Source organism: Arachis hypogaea, chromosome 12 (assembly GCF_003086295.3).
Source record: "Arachis hypogaea cultivar Tifrunner chromosome 12, arahy.Tifrunner.gnm2.J5K5, whole genome shotgun sequence".
Classification (NCBI taxonomy): domain Eukaryota; kingdom Viridiplantae; phylum Streptophyta; class Magnoliopsida; order Fabales; family Fabaceae; genus Arachis; species Arachis hypogaea.
In genome coordinates this window covers 98,602,333-98,619,968 of record NC_092047.1, presented here as the reverse complement: position 1 = coordinate 98,619,968, position 17,636 = coordinate 98,602,333, and the positions used below count along the sequence as shown (strand labels likewise).

The 17,636-nt window shown below is 43.9% G+C and overlaps 2 protein-coding genes and 1 non-coding gene across 3 annotated transcripts; 2 read left to right on the top strand and 1 right to left on the bottom strand.

The window, feature by feature from the left end:
* Positions 1-611: 611 nt before the first annotated feature.
* On the top strand, positions 612-2,948 carry LOC140176808 (uncharacterized). Its single transcript, XM_072208359.1, has one exon. It carries the CDS (start codon positions 612-614, stop codon positions 2,946-2,948), a length of 2,337 nt encoding a protein of 778 aa, XP_072064460.1.
* Positions 2,949-2,987: 39 nt separating this feature from the next.
* On the top strand, positions 2,988-15,186 carry LOC112730326 (uncharacterized). The gene is made up of 2 exons (XM_025780418.1): positions 2,988-3,257; positions 13,726-15,186. Exons 1-2 carry the CDS (start codon positions 2,988-2,990, stop codon positions 15,184-15,186), a joined length of 1,731 nt encoding a protein of 576 aa, XP_025636203.1.
* LOC112731671 (small nucleolar RNA R71) lies at positions 7,147-7,254 on the bottom strand. The gene has a single exon (XR_003167439.1). It is a non-coding gene; the product is annotated as a small nucleolar RNA R71 (small nucleolar RNA).
* Positions 15,187-17,636: the final 2,450 nt, after the last annotated feature.

Sequence of the window (17,636 nt, the reverse complement as noted above, 5' to 3'; positions counted from 1 at the left end):
CCAGTCAAGCGATCCGGCTTCAGCTCTGACCCGCCGGTTCCCGATCCACCCTTCAACCCGTACCGGAGACATCTCGTACATTGGCGCCATCTGTGGGGAACTTGCGCCAGCCAAGCCGGATGGGGGACGTTCTGGAGGAAACCCCCTCAAGCCAGGATAACTCCCGACCACTTCATCCAACCCCAGAACACCAGGAGGTCACAAACCAAGCAAGAATAGCAAGTACTGTCCACCACGCGAACGACTACGTCGTCACGGACCAACGACATCCTGAGAAAGCTAGGGACAAAGCGGCACAGATCATCCAGGATCTCTGCCTCCGGGTCCAGGAACTCGAAGGCAAATTGACCAATAGAGAAAAACACAACAACGAACACGGAAGCCACGCAACTTCCAGATCAAGGTCTCGCCGCGGTAGGTCGCCAACCTGACGACACGACAGAAGAGACGGTCGCAGTGCCTCACGCGACCACGGGCATGAGAAATCGCCAGAACGGCGATACAACAAGAAACACAACCGCAGCGCTTCCCGAGATCTGAGTCATCAACATTACTCAGACGAAGATCGGAGATACCGAAACACCAAGCGCACGAGAAACGACCATACAATAATGGGAGCTACACCCTTCACAGAAAGAATCTTAAGAGCAAAACTCCCCAAAGGTTTCGACAAACCTACCGACATGAAGTTTGATGGAACCAAAGATCCCCAGGAACATCTAACGGCCTTCGATGCCAGAATGAACCTGGAAGGAGCGGCCGACGCGGTCCGATGCAGAGCCTTCCCGGTAACCCTAGCAGGACCGGCAATCAAATGGTTCAACGCCCTCCCAAACGGATCCATAGCCAGTTTTCACGATGTGACACGAAAGTTCATGGCCCAATTCACAACCAGAATCACTAAAGCCAAACACCCCATCAGCTTACTGGGGGTCACGCAAAAACAAGAAGAATCCACAAGGAAATACCTCGACCGCTTCAACGACGAATGCCTGACGGTCGACGAGCTCACGGATTCCGTCGCAAGCCTTTGCCTAACCAACGGACTCATGAACGAAGATTTTTGCAAACACCTCACCACCAAACCAGTTTGGACCATGCACGAGATCCAGAACATCGCCAAAGATTACATCAATGATGAAGAAGTCAGCCAGGTCGTCGCCGCCAACAAACGGCAACACGGCAACACCCAACACGGCAACTCGGCTTCTCGCCAACACCCACCACCCAGAGAGAATCAAAGGGACCACCCCAGACTGGCAAATACAAGCCGACCGCCAAGAATTGGCAAATTCTCTAATTACACGCCCCTGACAGCACCAATTATCGAGATATACCACCAAATAGCAGATCAAGGCATCATTCCAAAAGCCCGACAACTCAAGGAAAGGACGGGAGGCAACAAAACCCTCTACTGCGACTACCACCGGGGTTACGGTCACAAAACACAAGATTGTTTTGACCTTAAAGACGCCCTCGAACAAGCCATACGAGACGACAAACTCCCAGAATTTGCCAAAATCATCAGAGAACCAAGACGCGCGGAAAGAGACAGGTCACCGGAGAGAGAAGGGCATAACCCAAGAACCCAAAAGCAACCCCCCAGGGAAAGCCCGGAGGAAGACCCGACCATCATAGTAAACGTCATCACAGGCAAGGACGTATCAAGTAAGTCAAAACTAACGATGAAAAAAGATCTCAAAGTAATGGCTGTCAGAAACCAAACCCCAACCGCTACAGCTGACAACACGATAACCTTCTTACCAGAGGATTGCCAGCACGGCACCTCGGCCGAGGATGCCCCTTTCGTCATCTCGGCTAAAATCGGAACAGGACTAGTGCGAAGGATACTGGTAGACACCGGGGCAGACTCAAACATTCTTTTCCGAGGAGCCTTCGATAAACTAGGGCTCCACAACGACAACCTCCAAACACACCGCAACAGCGTCACGGGACTCGGAGACAACTTTCTCAAACCAGATGGCTCAATCACACTTCCCATTACCATAGGAACGAGCAGCCAGAAGAAGACAATCCTATCTGAATTTGTAGTCCTAAAAGACTCCACAGCCTATAACGTGATTCTCGGAAGGAAAACAATCAATGACTTCTTCGCAGTCATCTTTACCAAATACCTCCTTATGAAGTTTAGAACCGACGACGGCTCCGTCGGTACCATCCACAGGGACCGAGAAGTCGCAGCCGAATGCGACAACACCAGCCTAGCCCTAAGGAAGAAATCCCGAGATGCGGCCGGGGTATTCCTAGCCGATCTGGATGCCCGACAAGACGGCCAACCCAGGCCAGAGCCAGAAGGAGATATGGAAAAGCTACAAATAGGGCCAACCAAAGATGAATACACCTTCATTAATAGGAACCTCCCATATGATCTCAAAGAAGAAGTCTCCCAACTCCTGAAACAAAATAGAGACTTGTTCACATTTACACCAGCCGACATGCCGGGAATAAACCCCGACCTAATGTCCCACCGGCTAGCCGTGGACCCCAAAGCTAAACCAGTGGCACAAAGGAGACGAAAAATGTCATCAGACCGAGCCGCCGAGGTCAAAAAGCAAGTTAAAGCCCTACTCGAAGCCAACTTCATCAGAGAACTCCCCTACACGACATGGCTAGCCAACGTCGTACTAGTGAAAAAATCTAACGGAAAATGGCAAATGTGCGTCGACTACACGGACCTCAACAAAGCCTGCCCAAAGGACGCCTTTCCCTTACCAAACATCGACGGATTAGTAGATGCCGCATCCGGCCACCGATACCTCAGCTTCATGGACGCGTATTTCGGCTACAACCAGATCCCGATGCACCGACCAGACGAAGAAAAAACAGCGTTCATCACTCCTGACGGGACATACTGCTACATAGTGATGCCCTTTGGCCTGAAAAACGCGGGAGCCACCTATCAAAGACTTGTCAACAAGATATTTTAAAACATTTCCGGAAGCAAACTAGAAGTCTACATAGACGACATGCTCGTCAAGACCAAATCCGGCGAACAACTCACCGACGACCTCAAGGTCATAATGAACACCCTACGAAAGCACCAAATGAGACTCAACCCGGCAAAATGTGCCTTCGGAATGGAGGCAGGGAAGTTCCTCGGCTTCATGATCATGCAACGCGGAGTTGAAGCAAACCCGGAGAAATGCCGCGCCGTCCTCGAAATGACGAGCCCAAAAAACCTTAAAGACATCCAAAAGCTCACCGGCCGATTGACAGCGTTATCACGCTTTCTCGGGGCATCGGCTCAAAAGACGATCCCTTTCTTCAAACTAATGAAAAAAGGGGCCCCTTTCAAATGGGAGACTGATGAGCGGATAATTTATACGCTTTTTGACATTGTTTTTAGTATGTTTTTAGTAGGATCTAGTTACTTTTAGGGATGTTTTCATTAGTTTTTATGTTAAATTCACATTTCTGGACTTTACTATGAGTCTGTGTGTTTTTCTATGATTTCAGGTATTTTCTGGCTGAAATTGAGGGACTTGAGCAAAAATCAGATTCAGAGGTTGAAGAAGGACTGCTGATGCTGTTGGATTCTGACCTCCCTGCACTCAAAGTGAATTTTCTCGCGCTACAGAACTCAAAATGGCGTGCTTCCAATTGTGTTGGAAATTAGACATCCAGGGCTTTCCAGCAATGTATAATAGTCCATACTTTGGCCGAGTTTAGATGACGTAAAAGGGCATTGAACGCCAGTTCTATGCTGCTGTCTGAAGTTAAACGCCAGAAACAAGTCACAAACCAGAGTTGAACGCCAGAAATACGTTACAACCTGGCGTTCAACTCCAGAAAGAGCCTCTGCACGTGTAGACTTCAAGCTCAGCCCAATCACACACCAAGTGGGCCCCGGAAGTGGATTTATGCATCAATTACTTACTTCTGTAAACCCTAGTAGCTAGTTTATTATAAATAGGACTTTTTACTATTGTATTAGATATCTTTGGACGCCTAGTTCTTAGATCATGGGGGCTGGCCACACGGCCATGCCTGGACCTTTCACTTATGTATTTTTAACGGTAGAGTTTCTACACTCCATAGATTAAGGTGTGGAGCTCTGCTGTTCCTCAAAGATTAATGCAAAGTACTACTGTTTTCTATTCAATTCATCTTATTTCGCTTCTAAGATATTCATTCGCACTCCAACCTGAATGTGATGAACGTGACAATCATCATCATTCCTTATGAATGCGTGCCTGACAACCACTTCCGTTCTACATTAGATTGAATGAGTATCTCTTAGATCTCTTAATCAGAATCTTCGTGGTGTAAGCTAGAATGATGGCGGCATTCAAGAGAATCCGGAAAGTCTAAACCTTGTCTGTGGTATTCCGAGTAGGATTCAATGATTGAATGACTGTGACGAGCTTCAAACTCGCGAGTGCTGGGCGTAGTGACAGACGCAAAAGGAGGGTGAATCCTATTCCAGCATGATCGGGAACCTCAGATGATTAGCCGTGCCGTGACAGGGCATCTTGGACCATTTTCACAAGAGGAGGGGATGTAGCCACTAACAACGGTGATGCCCTTGCATAAAGCCAGCCATGGAAAGGAGTAAGACTGATTGGATGAAGTCAGCGGGAAAGTGGAGATTCAGAGGAACGATTGCATCTCCATACGCTTATCTGAAATTCTCACCAATGATTTGCATAAGTGTTTCTATCCTTATTTTATTGTATCTATTTTCGAAAACTACATAACCATTTTATATCCGCCTGACTGAGATTTACAAGGTGACCATAGCTTGCTTCAAACCAACAATCTCCGTGGGATCGACCCTTACTCACGTAAGGTATTACTTGGACGACCCAGTGCACTTGCTGGTTAGTTATGCGAAGTTGTGAAGATATGTAATGATTCACAACCTGAGTAACAATTTCGCATACCAAGTTTTTGGCGCCGTTGCCGGGGATTGTTTGAGTTTGGACAACTGACGGTTCATCTTGTTGCTCAGATTGGGTAACTTTCTTTTCGTTTTATTTTCAAAAATTTCTCAAAAATCTTTCAAAAAAAATTTAAAATAAAAATGTTTTCAAAAATATATTTTTCTTCAGAATTTTTAAGAATGAATTCTAGTGTTTCATAAAGCTTGTTGAAGCCTGGCTGGCTGTAAAGCCACGACTGTAGGGCATGTTAGACGTGTCATGTCTGAGTTACATACTAAAGCTTGGCTGGCTATTAAGCCATGCCTGACCCTTTGATTGGAGCTTTAGACTAAAGAGCATAAGATTCCTGGAATTCATATTAAAAATTTTGGAATCCTTATTTTTCTTTTTCAAAATGATTTTTGAAAAAAATTAAAAGAAAATACAAAAAAATTATAAAATCATAAAAATCAAAAATATTTTTGTGTTTCTTGTTTGAGTCTTGAGTCATGTTATAAGTTTGGTGTCAATTGCATACTCATCTTGCATTTTTCGAAAATTTTCATGCATTCATAGTGTTCTTCATGATCTTCAAGTTGTTCTTGGTAAGTCTTCTTGTTTGATCTTTGCATTTGCATGTTTTGTGTCTTTTCTTGTTTTTCATATGCATTCTTGAATTCTTAGTGTCTAAGCATTAAAGAATTCTAAGTTTGGTGTCTTGCATGTTTTTTTTGCATTAAAAATTTTTCAAAAAATGTGTTCTTGATGTTCATCATGATCTTCATAGTGTTCTTGGTGTTCATCTTGACATTCATAGCATTCTTGCATGCATCACATGTTTTGATCTAAAATTCTCATGCATTCCATCATTTTTTCTTGTTTTTCTCTCTCATCATAAAAAATTTCAAAAATCAAAAAAATATCTTTTCCTTTTTCTCTCTTAAAATTTCGAAAATTAGATTTGACTTTTTCAAAAATTTTTAAAATCTAGTTGTTTTTGAGTCAAATCAAATTTTCAATTTAAAAATCTCATCTTTTTCAAAATCTTTTTCAAAAATCAAATCTTTTTCATTTTTCTTAGTTATTTTCGAAAATTTTAAAAATATTTTTCAAAAATCTTTTTCTTATCTTTATGACACAATTTTCGAAAATAACATCATCAATTAATGTTTTGATTCAAAAATTTCAAGTTTGTTACTTGCTTGTTAAGAAAGATTCAAACTTTAAGTTCTAGAATCATATTTTGTGATTTCTTGTGAATCAAGTCATTAATTGTGATTTTAAAAATCAAATCTTTTTTAAAAACTAATTTCAATCATATCTTTTCAAAAATATCTTCTTATCTTATCTTTTTCAAAAATTTGATTTCAAAATATCTTTTCTAACTTCCTAACTTCTTATCTTTTCAAAATTTGTTTCAACTAACTAACTAACTTTTTGTTTGTTTCTTAGCTTTTTCAAAACTACCTAACTAACTCTCTCTCTCTAATTTTCGAAAATATCTCCCTCTCTTTTTCAAAACTTCTTTTTAATTTTGGATTTTAATTTTCGAAAATTACTAATATTTTTCAAAAACTATTTTCGAAAATCACTAACTCTTTTTCAAAAATAATTTTCGAAAATTCTCCCTCTCCCATCTTATTCTATTTATTTATTTATCTACTAACAATAAGGAACCTCTTTACTGTGACATAGAGGATTCCTCTTCTTTTCTCTTCTCTTTCTTATGAGCAGGGACAAAGAAAAAGGCATTCTTGTTGAAGCTGATCCAGAACCTGAAAGGACTCTCAAAAGGAAACTAAGAGAAGCTAAATTACAACAATCCAGAGACAACCTTATTGAAAATTTCGAACAAGTAAAGGAGATGGCAGCTGAACCCAACAACAATAATGCAAGGAGAATGCTTGGTGACTTTACTGCACCTAATTCTAATTTACATGGAAAAAGCATCTCCATTCCTACCATTGGAGCAAACAATTTTGAGCTGAAACCTCAGCTAGTTTCTCTGATGCAACAAAACTGCAAGTTTCATGGACTTCCATCTGAAGATCCTTTTCAGTTCTTAACTGAATTCTTGCAGATCTGTGATACTGTTAAGACTAATGGAGTAAATCCTGAAGTCTACAGGCTCATGCTTTTCCTTTTTGCTGTAAAAGACAGAGCTAGAGTGTGGTTGGATTCTCAACCCAGAGATAGCCTGAACTCTTGGGATAAGCTGGTCACGGCTTTCTTAGCCAAGTTTTTTCCTCCTCAAAAGCTGAGCAAGCTTAGAGTGGATGTTCAGACCTTCAGACAGAAGGAAGGTGAATCCCTCTATGAAGCTTGGGAAAGATACAAGCAGCTGACCAAAAAGTGTCCTTCTGACATGCTTTCAGAATGGACCATCCTGGATATATTCTATGATGGTTTATCTGAGCTATCAAAGATGTCATTGGATACTTCTGCAGGTGGATCCATTCACTTAAAGAAAACGCCTGCAGAAGCTCAAGAACTCATTGACATGGTTGCTAATAACCAGTTCATGTACACTTCTGAGAGGAATCCTGTGAGTAATGGGACGCCTCAGAAGAAGGGAGTTCTTGAAGTTGATACTATGAATGCCATATTGGCTCAGAACAAAATATTGACTCAGCAAGTCAATATGATTTCTCAGAGTCTGAATGGAATGCAAGCTGCATCCAACAGTACTCAAGAGGCTTCTTATGAAGAAGAAGCTTATGATCCTGAGAACCCTGCAATAGCAGAGGTGAATTACTTAGGTGAACCTTATGGAAACACCTATAATCCATCATGGAGAAATCATCCAAATCTCTCATGGAAGGATCAAAGGCCTCAACAAGGCTTTAATAATGGTGGAAGAAACAGGTTTAACAATAATAAACCTTTTCCATCATCCACTCAGCACAGACAGAGAACTCTAAACAAAATACCTCTAATTTAGCAAATTTAGTCTCTGATCTATCCAAGGCCACTGTAAGTTTCATGAATGAAACAAGGTCTTCCATTAGAAATTTGGAAGCACAAGTGGGCCAGTTAAGTAAAAGGATCACTGAAATCCCTCCTAGTACTCTCCCAAGCAATACAGAAGAGAATCCAAAAGGAGAGTGCAAGGCCATTGACATAAGCACCATGGCCGAACCTGTAAGGGAAGGAGAGGACGTGAATCCCAAGGAGGAAGACCTCCTGGGACGTCCAGTGATCAATAAGGAGCTTCCCTCTGAGGAACCAAAGGACTCTGAGGCTCATCTAGAGACCATAGAGATTTCATTGAACCTCCTTATGCCATTCATGAGCTCTGATGAGTATTCCTCTTCTGAAGAGAATGAGGATGTTACTGAAGAGCAAGCTGCCAAGTTCCTTGGTGCAATCATGAAGCTAAATGCCAAATTATTTGGTATTGAGACTTGGGCAGATGAACCTCCCTTGTTCACCAATGAACTAAGTGATCTGGATCAACTGACATTGCCTCAGAAGAAACAGGATCCTGGAAAGTTCATAATACCTTGTACCATAGGCACCATGATCTTTAAGGCTCTGTGTGACCTTGGTTCAGGGATAAACCTCATGCCTCTCTCTGTAATAGAGAAATTGGGAATCTATGGGGTGCAAGCTGCTAAAATCTCATTAGAAATGGCAGACAATTCAAGAAAACAGGCTTATGGACAAGTAGAGGACGTGTTAGTAAAGGTTGAAGGCCTTTACATCCCTGCTGATTTCATAGTCCTGAATACTGGAAAGGAAGAGGATGAATCCATCATCCTAGGAAGACCTTTCCTAGCCACAGCAAGAGCTGTGATTGATGTGGACAGAGGAGAATTGATCCTTCAATTGAATGAGGACAACCGTGTGTTTACAACTCAAGGATCTCTCTCTGCATCCATGGAGAGGAAGCATAAAAAGCTTCTCTCAAAGCAGAGTCAAACAAAGCCCCCACAGTCAAACTCTAAGTTTGGTGTTGGGAAGCCACAACCAAACTCTAAGTTTGGTGTTGAACTCCCATATCCAAACTCTAAGTTTGGTGTTGGGAGGTCTCAACAAAGCTCTGCACATCTGTGAGGCTCCATGACAGCCCACTGTCAAGCTATTGACATTAAAGAAATGCTTATTGGGAGGCAACCCAATTTTTATTTATCTAACTATATTTTTCTTAGTTATATGTCTTTATAGGTTCATGATCATGTGGAGTCACAAAATAAATATAAAAATTGAAAACGGAATCAAAAACAGCAGAAGAAAAATCACACCCTGGAGGAAGACCTTACTGGCGTTTAAACGCCAATAAGAAGTATGTTTTGGGCGTTCAACGCCAGAACAGAGCATGGTTCTGGCGCTGAACGCCAGAAATGGCAGCATCTGGGCGTTTGAACGCCATAAATGCACCCTGAAGGAGAGCTGGCGCTGAACGCCCAGAACAAGCACCAATCTGGCGCTGAACGCCCAGAGTTGTGTGCAAGGGCATTTTGCATGCCCAATTTGGTGCAAGGTTGTAAATCCTTGAACACCTCAGGATCTGTGGACCCCACAGGATCACCACCTACCTCCACTCACTTCTTCTCACCCCTCTTTCACACAATCCCATAAACACTTTTCCCCAAAATCCTTCACCAATCACCTCAATCTCTCTTCCCTATCAACTCTTCACCACTCACATCCATCCACTCTTCCCCATAAACCTACCTCATAAACTCCACCTACCTTCAAAATTCAAAATCAATTTCCCACCCAAACCCACCCAAAATGGCCGAACCTTCACCCCCCTCCCATCCCTATATATAACCCTCCATTCTTCCTCATTTTCACACAACACAACCCTCTCTTCTCTTCTTGTCCGAAACACAACCCCTTCTCCCTCTCCTCCATTTCTTCTTCTTCATCATCTTTTCTTTCTTCTCTTGCTCGAGGACGAGCAAAATTCTAAGCTTGGTGTGGTAAAAGCATAAGCTTTTTGTTTTTCCATTACCATTGATGGCACCTAAGACCGGAGAATCCTCTAAAAAAGGGAAAAGGAAGACAAAAGCTTCTACCTCCGAGTCATGGGAGATGGAAAGGTTCATCTCCAAAGCCCATCAAGACCACTTCTATGATGTTGTGGCCAAGAAGAAGGTGATCCCCGAGGTCCCTTTCAAACTCAAAAGAAATGAGTATCCGGAGATCCGACATGAAATTCAAAGAAGAGGTTGGGAAGTTCTAACAAATCCCATCCAACAAGTCGGCATCCTAATGGTTCAAGAGTTCTATACTAATGCATGGATCACTAGGAACCATGATCAAAGTAAGAACCCGAACCCAAAGAATTATCTCACTATGGTTCGGGGGAAATACTTAGATTTTAGTCCGGAAAATGTGAGGTTGGCGTTCAACTTGCCAAACATGGAAGAGAACGCACGCCCCTACACAAGGAGAGTCAACTTTGATCAAAGGTTGGACCAAGTCCTCATGGACATATGTGTAGAAGGAGCTCAATGGAAGATTGACTCAAAAGGCAAACCAGTTCAACTAAGAAGACTGGACCTTAAGCCTGTAGCTAGAGGATGGTTGGAGTTCATTCAATGCTCAATCATTTCCACTAGCAACCGGTCTGAAGTTACTATAGACCGGGCCATCATGATCCATAGCATCATGATTGGAGAAGAGGTGGAAGTTCATGAGATTATACCTCAAGAACTCTACAAGGTGGCTGACAAGTCCTCCACTATAGCAAGGTTAGCCTTTCCTCACCTCATTTGCCACCTATGCAATTCGGCTGGGATTGACATAGAGGGAGATATCCTCATTAAAGAGGACAAGCCCATCACTAAGAAAAAGATGGAGCAAGCAAGAGAGCCCCTTCATGGAGCTCAAGAGGCGCATAAATCTCATCACCATGAGATCCCGGAGATGCCTCAAATGCATTTTCCTCCACAAAACTATTGGGAGCAAATCAATACCTCCCTAGGAGAATTAAGTTCCAACATGAGACAATTAAGGGTGGAACATCAAGAGCACTCCATCATCCTTCATGAAATAAGAGAAGATCAAAAAGCAATGAGGGAGGAGCAACAAAGACAAGGAAGAGACATAGAAGAGCTCAAGGACATCATTGGTTCCTCAAGAAGGAAACGCCACCATCACTAAGGTGGATTCATTCCTTGTTCTTATTTCTTCTGTTTTTCGTTTTCTATGTTATGTGCTTATCTATGTTTGTGTCTTCATTACATGATCATTAGTAGTTAGTAACTTTGTCTTAAAGTTATGAATGTCCTATGAATCCATCACCTCTCTTAAATGAAAAATATTTTAATTCAAAAGAACAAGAAGTACATGAGTTTCGAAATTATTCTTGAACTTAGTTTAATTATATTGATGTGGTGACAATGCTTCTTGTTTTCTGAATGTATGCTTGAACAGTGCATATGTCTTTTGAAGTTGTTGTTTAAGAATGTTAAATATGTTGGCTCTTGAAAGAATGATGACTAGGAAACATGTTATTTGATAATCTGAAAAATCATAAAAATGATTCTTGAAGCAAGAAAAAGCAGCAAAGAACAAAGCTTGCAGAAAAAAAAATATATAGGCGAAAAAAAATAGAAAGAAAAAGAAAAAGCAAGCAAAAAAAAAGCCAATAACCCTTAAAACCAAAAGGCAAGGGCAAATAAAAAGGATCCCAAGGCTTTGAGCATCAGTGGATAGGAGGGCCTAAAGGAATAAAATCCTGGCCTAAGGGGCTAAACCAAGCTGTCCCTAACCATGTGCTTGTGGCGTGTAGGTGTCAAGTGAAAACTTGAGACTGAGCGGTTAAAGTCAAGGTCCAAAGCAAAAAAAGAGTGTGCTTAAGAACCCTGGACACCTCTAATTGGGGACTTTAGCAAAGCTGAGTCACAATCTGAAAAGGTTCACCCAATTATGTGTCTGTGGCATTTATGTATCCGGTGGTAATACTGGAAAACAAAGTGCTTAGGGCCACGACCAAGACTCATAAAGAAGCTGTGTTCAAGAATCATCATACTGAACTAGGAGAATCAATAACACTATCTAAACTCTGAGTTCCTATAGATGCCAATTATTCTGAACTTCAATGGATAAAGTGAGATGCCAAAACTATTCAAGAGGCAAAAAGCTATAAGTCCCGCTCATTTAATTGGAGCTATGTTTCATTGATAGTTTGGAATTTATAGTATATTCTCTTCTTTTTATCCTATTTGATTTTCAGTTGCTTGGGACAAGCAACAATTTAAGTTTGGTGTTGTGATGAGTGGATAATTTATACGCTTTTTGGCATTGTTTTTAGTATGTTTTTAGTAGGATCTAGTTACTTTTAGGGATGTTTTCATTAGTTTTTATGTTAAATTCACATTTCTGGACTTTAATATGAGTTTGTATATTTTTCTATGATTTCAGGTATTTTCTGGCTGAAATTGAGGGACTTGAGCAAAAATTAGATTCAGAGGTTGAAGAAGGACTGTTGATGCTGTTGGATTCTGACCTCCCTGCACTCAAAGTGAATTTTCTGGATCTACAGAACTCAAAATGGCACGCTTCCAATTGCGTTGGAAAGTAGACATCCAGGGCTTTGCAGCAATATATAATAGTCCATACTTTGGCCGAGTTTAGACGACGTAAAAGGGCGTTGAACGCCAGTTCTACTCTGCTGTCTGAAGTTAAACGCCAGAAACAAGTCACAAACCAAAGTTGAACGCCAGAAATACGTTACAACCTGGCGTTCAACTCCAGAAAGAGCCTCTGCACGTGTAGACTTCAAGCTCAGCCCAAGCACACACCAAGTGGGCCCCGGAAGTGGATTTATGCATCAATTACTTACTTCTGTAAACCCTAGTAGCTAGTTTATTATAAATAGGACTTTTTACTATTGTATTAGATATCTTTGGACGCCTAGTTCTTAGATCATGGGGGCTGGCCACACGGCCATGCCTGGACCTTTCACTTATGTATTTTTAACGGTAGAGTTTCTACACTCCATAGATTAAGGTGTGGAGCTCTGCTGTTCCTCAAAGATTAATGCAAAGTACTACTGTTTTCTATTCAATTCATCTTATTTCGCTTCTAAGATATTCATTCGCACTCCAACCTGAATGTGATGAACGTGACAATCATCATCATTCCTTATGAATGCGTGCCTGACAACCACTTCCGTTCTACATTAGATTGAATGAGTATCTCTTAGATCTCTTAATCAGAATCTTTGTGGTGTAAGCTAGAATGATGGCGGCATTCAAGAGAATCCGGAAAGTCTAAACCTTGTCTGTGGTATTTCGAGTAGGATTCAATGATTGAATGACTGTGACGAGCTTCAAACTCGCGAGTGCTGGGCGTAGTGACAGACGCAAAAGGAGGGTGAATCCTATTCCAGCATGATCGGGAACCTCAGATGATTAGCCGTGCCGTGACAGGGCATCTTGGACCATTTTCACAAGAGGAGGGGATGTAGCCACTGACAACGGTGATGCCCTTGCATAAAGCCAGCCATGGAAAGGAGTAAGACTGATTGGATGAAGTCAGCGGGAAAGTGGAGATTCAGAGGAACGATTGCATCTCCATACGCTTATCTGAAATTCTCACCAATGATTTGCATAAGTGTTTCTATCCTTATTTTATTGTATCTATTTTCGAAAACTACATAACCATTTTATATCTGCCTGACTGAGATTTACAAGGTGACCATAGCTTGCTTCAAACCAACAATCTCCGTGGGATCGACCCTTACTCACGTAAGGTATTACTTGGACGACCTAGTGCACTTGCTGGTTAGTTATGCGAAGTTGTGAAGATATGTAATGATTCACAACCTGAGTAACAATTTCGCATACCAGAGACGGAATGCGAAGAAGCATTCCAACATTTCAAGAGAGTCTTAGCGGAACCACCAATCCTCGCCAAACCCCAGACAGGGGAAACACTCTACCTGTACCTCTCCATAACGGAGGAGGCACTCGTAGCAGCGCTCATCCGTGAAAACGAGAAAAAAGAACAAAAACCCATATACTTCATAAGCAGAGTCCTACAGGATACGGAAGCTCGCTACTCACGCTTAGAAAAACTGGCCTTCGCACTCCTTACAGCCTCCCGACGCCTACGACAATACTTCCAGGCCCATTCCGTGACGGTCCGAACCGACCAAGCGGTCAAGCAGGTACTTCAAAAACCCGACCTAGCTGGCAGAATGCTAGCATGGTCCATCGAACTATCCCAGTTCGACATCAAGTTCGAACCCCGATACGCGATCAAAGCACAAGCCATGGCCGATTTTATCGCCGAAATGACACCAGGAGACTCCACCCCCGAATCATGGAAGCTACACGTTGACGGCTCCTCGAACATCACTTCTGGAGGCGCCGGAGTCATCCTCGAAAGCCATAACGGAGTCGTAATCGAACAGTCAGTACGATACGAATTTCTGGTCTCAAACAACCAGGCAGAATACGAGGCCCTCTTGGCAGGCCTAGCCCTAGCCCGGGAAGTCGGAGCAAAGGTCCTAGAGGTAAATACCGATTCCCAAGTAGTCAGCTCCCAAATTAACGGAGACTACCAGACACGAGATCCTCTACTCCAACAATACCTCGCCAAGGTAAACAAACTAAAAGAAGGATTCGAGCACGTTACCATACAGCACGTCCCTAGGGAACGAAATGCCAGGGCAGACCTACTTTCCAAACTAGCCAGCACCAAACCTGGACACGGTAACAAGTCGCTAATCCAGGAAGTCGTTAAGTCACCCTCCGTGTCAACGATAACCACCGCTCATCTGACACTCTCGAACCAGGGGTCTTGGACCCACCCTATCCTACAGTACCTCCTCGAGGGAACACTGCCGCCAGACCCCAAAGAGGGAAAGCGAATAAAAAGGGAAGCCGCCAACTATACTATTGTCACAGGACAATTATACAAACGCGGATTCTCGCAACCCCTACTCAAGTGTGTTGAACCCAGGGACACGGAGTACATACTCCGCGAAATCCACGAAGGCTGCTGCGGCCACCACGTCGGACGCAAAACGTTAGCCCAAAAGGTCATCAGGGCAGGCTACTTCTGGCCCACAATCATCCGAGACTCCATAAAAATAGTCAAAAACTGCGACAAATGCCAAAGGCACGCCAATATCCACCAAGCCACCCCTCACCAGCTAAGCATCATATCGGCAGAACGGCCATTCGGCACCTGGGGTATTGACCTCGTCGGGCCCTTCCCTACGGCACCCGGTCAACTCAGGTATCTCATCGTCGTCATAGACTACTACACTAAATGGATCGAAACCGAACCCCTAGCCTCCATAACGGCAGCCCAATGCCGAAAATTCCTCTGGCGATAGATCATCACCCGATTCGGGATCCCCGAGATCGTTATCTCGGACAACGGAACCCAATTTGCCGACAAAAGGTTCAGAGAATTTTTAGAAGGACTACACGTATCTCACCGTTTCAACTCGGTAGAACACCCCCAAACAAACGGACAGGTGGAATCCGCAAATAAAATAATCGTCAAAGGACTCAAGAAGCGGCTCGACGAAGCCAAAGAACTATGGGCCGACGAACTCGGATCGGTCCTATGGTCATACCGAACCACACCGCAAACGACCACGGGAGAAACACCCTTCCGATTAATATACGGTGTGGAAGTGGTCATCCCGGTAGAAATCGGAGACCCAAGCCCCAGAAAAACGGTCGGCGGTAACGACGAGGAAGCAAAACGAGACCTCATCGACGAGGAAAGAAGCATAGCTCATATCAAAGAGCTAGCCCTAAAATAGAGAATCAGCTTAAGATACAACCATGGCGTCGTCCGACGAGAATTCGCAACCGACGATCTCGTCCTATGACAAAATGGCATCGGTCCCCCGACCCCAGGAGAAGGGAAACTCACTCCCAACTGGGAAGGACCATACAGAATCAAGGCGGTAATCGGAAAGGGAGCATATAAACTCGAACGGCTTAATGGCGACGAAGTCCCAAGGACCTGGAACGCCGCCAATTTACGGCGATACTACACTTAGGTCGACCTAACTAGGTCACCCCTTTTTTATTTTGAATTTGCTTAAAGTATCAATCCCGGGTACTCTTTCCCCCCAAGACGGAGGGTTTTAACGAGGCCCAACCTTCAATAAATATTTCGTTAAAAGCTATTTCTACCCTTCTAAACGTCCCAAATACGAACAAAGACACGGCCACGACTGGGGGACTGATCACCCCCCAGGCCCAATACACGGATATCCATAAAAAACCCAACCAAACGACGGCCCGAGGGAACCAATAAAACAAACGGAATAGCTTAAAGCGAAACATACAAAAGGCCCGAACGGCCGAAAAAACCATAAAACGGAATATACAATAAGGCCCGAACGGCCGAAAATACCATTAAGCAGAATCCAGTGTCACGAAGTAGCAACTACACGACCCTTGGCCATCCAAAATATTCAAAACACAGTTCAAAATAAAATAACAAAGATAGAAAGCTACTCAAGGTCGACAATCTGGCCGTCACGAACAGTCTTGAATGCTCCCATCACGGACACATCCACTCCCGGAGCCAGCACTAAAGCCTGAGCCCTCATTGTCTCCTCGGTAGCCACGATCGCATCCTTTGCATAACTCAGTAACTCCGTCTTCTCCCTCTTCAAGGAAGCAACCTCGGCCTTCAGAGTCTCTGACTCAGTAAGAAGCACGGCAGCTTGAGAACCCGCATTAGAAGCCTGCTGCCGCTCCTCTGCCAATTGGGAAAGAAGCGAAGTCTCAACCTCGGAAAGTCGGAGAATCTCCGCCCCGGCTTCCTCAGAAGACTTCACTGCCCTCTCTCTCGCAGCCTCGGCAGCCTCGAGCTCCTCCTTCAACTTAGCCACCTCAGCCTGAGAATGGCGAAGTTTCTTATCCAACAAACCGACCTGAGCCATCACGGGCTCAGCCTTCCGAACGACAACGGCAGACCGAAGGAGGGCACGATACACCGACTTGGCCTGAAACGAAACATCGCAGCCATCAAAAAACGGCTCCGTACCAGGCATCAAGTGTTGATCAATGAACCCCGGGGCATCGAAGCGTCGGTCCATCACACTAGGCACAAGACCCTCCTCCTCAAAAGTCTCGCTCCTCAGCCCTTTTTCTCTTCCGAGAAGCCTCAGCAGCCATCACTACGACGACTTCAGGTGAGTTCGCAGGACCAGGAGAAACCTGAGCATTGGCCCGCACGCCCGAAGAAACTACCTCCTGAGAAACAGCCTGCAACCCCACGACAGGATTAGAAACAGGAGTAGCCGGAGACGACGACCCTTCCTCCCGGGCCATTGCTGCCTTCAGTCGTGCCAAGGAAGTCAAACCACCAGCCATCTCAACTGAAAGAAAACAAAAATTCCAAGTTACAAAAACGGGAAAACAAACACAAAAATCAAAGAAAAGGACAGACACACACCAACATATGACCGACAAGCAACCGGATCACACATCACATCCCGAGGATTAAGAGGGCGCTCCCCAAACAACTGCCACAAAACAAGAGTGATATCCCGCTCCTCCGAGGTCAGAAACTCTTGCGAAACCCGAGTAAATACCGACGGCCCCGCCTTAAAGTTCCAATAGGTGGGAAACCGACACTCACCCTCCAACGTCAGCCAAAAAGGATTATGCCCCCTTGCAGGACGAACCTTAAAATACCCGCTCTTAAAACCGTGAAAAGAATCTTCATACAACCCGAAGATCCGACGATGAGGCTGAGCTCTAAAAGACACATACCCCTTCTTGTGCTTCCCCTCCTTGGTCAGAAGGGTACACA

Coding starts and splice junctions, on each gene's coding strand:
- LOC112730326 (XM_025780418.1), top strand. CDS start 2,988: ATGCTCGTCAAGACCAAATCCGGCGAACAACTCACCGACGACCTCAAG. Junction 3,258..13,725: donor CGTTATCACGCTTTCTCGGG/GCATCGGCTCAA, acceptor CAACATTTCAAG/AGAGTCTTAGCGGAACCACC.
- LOC140176808 (XM_072208359.1), top strand. CDS start 612: ATGGGAGCTACACCCTTCACAGAAAGAATCTTAAGAGCAAAACTCCCC.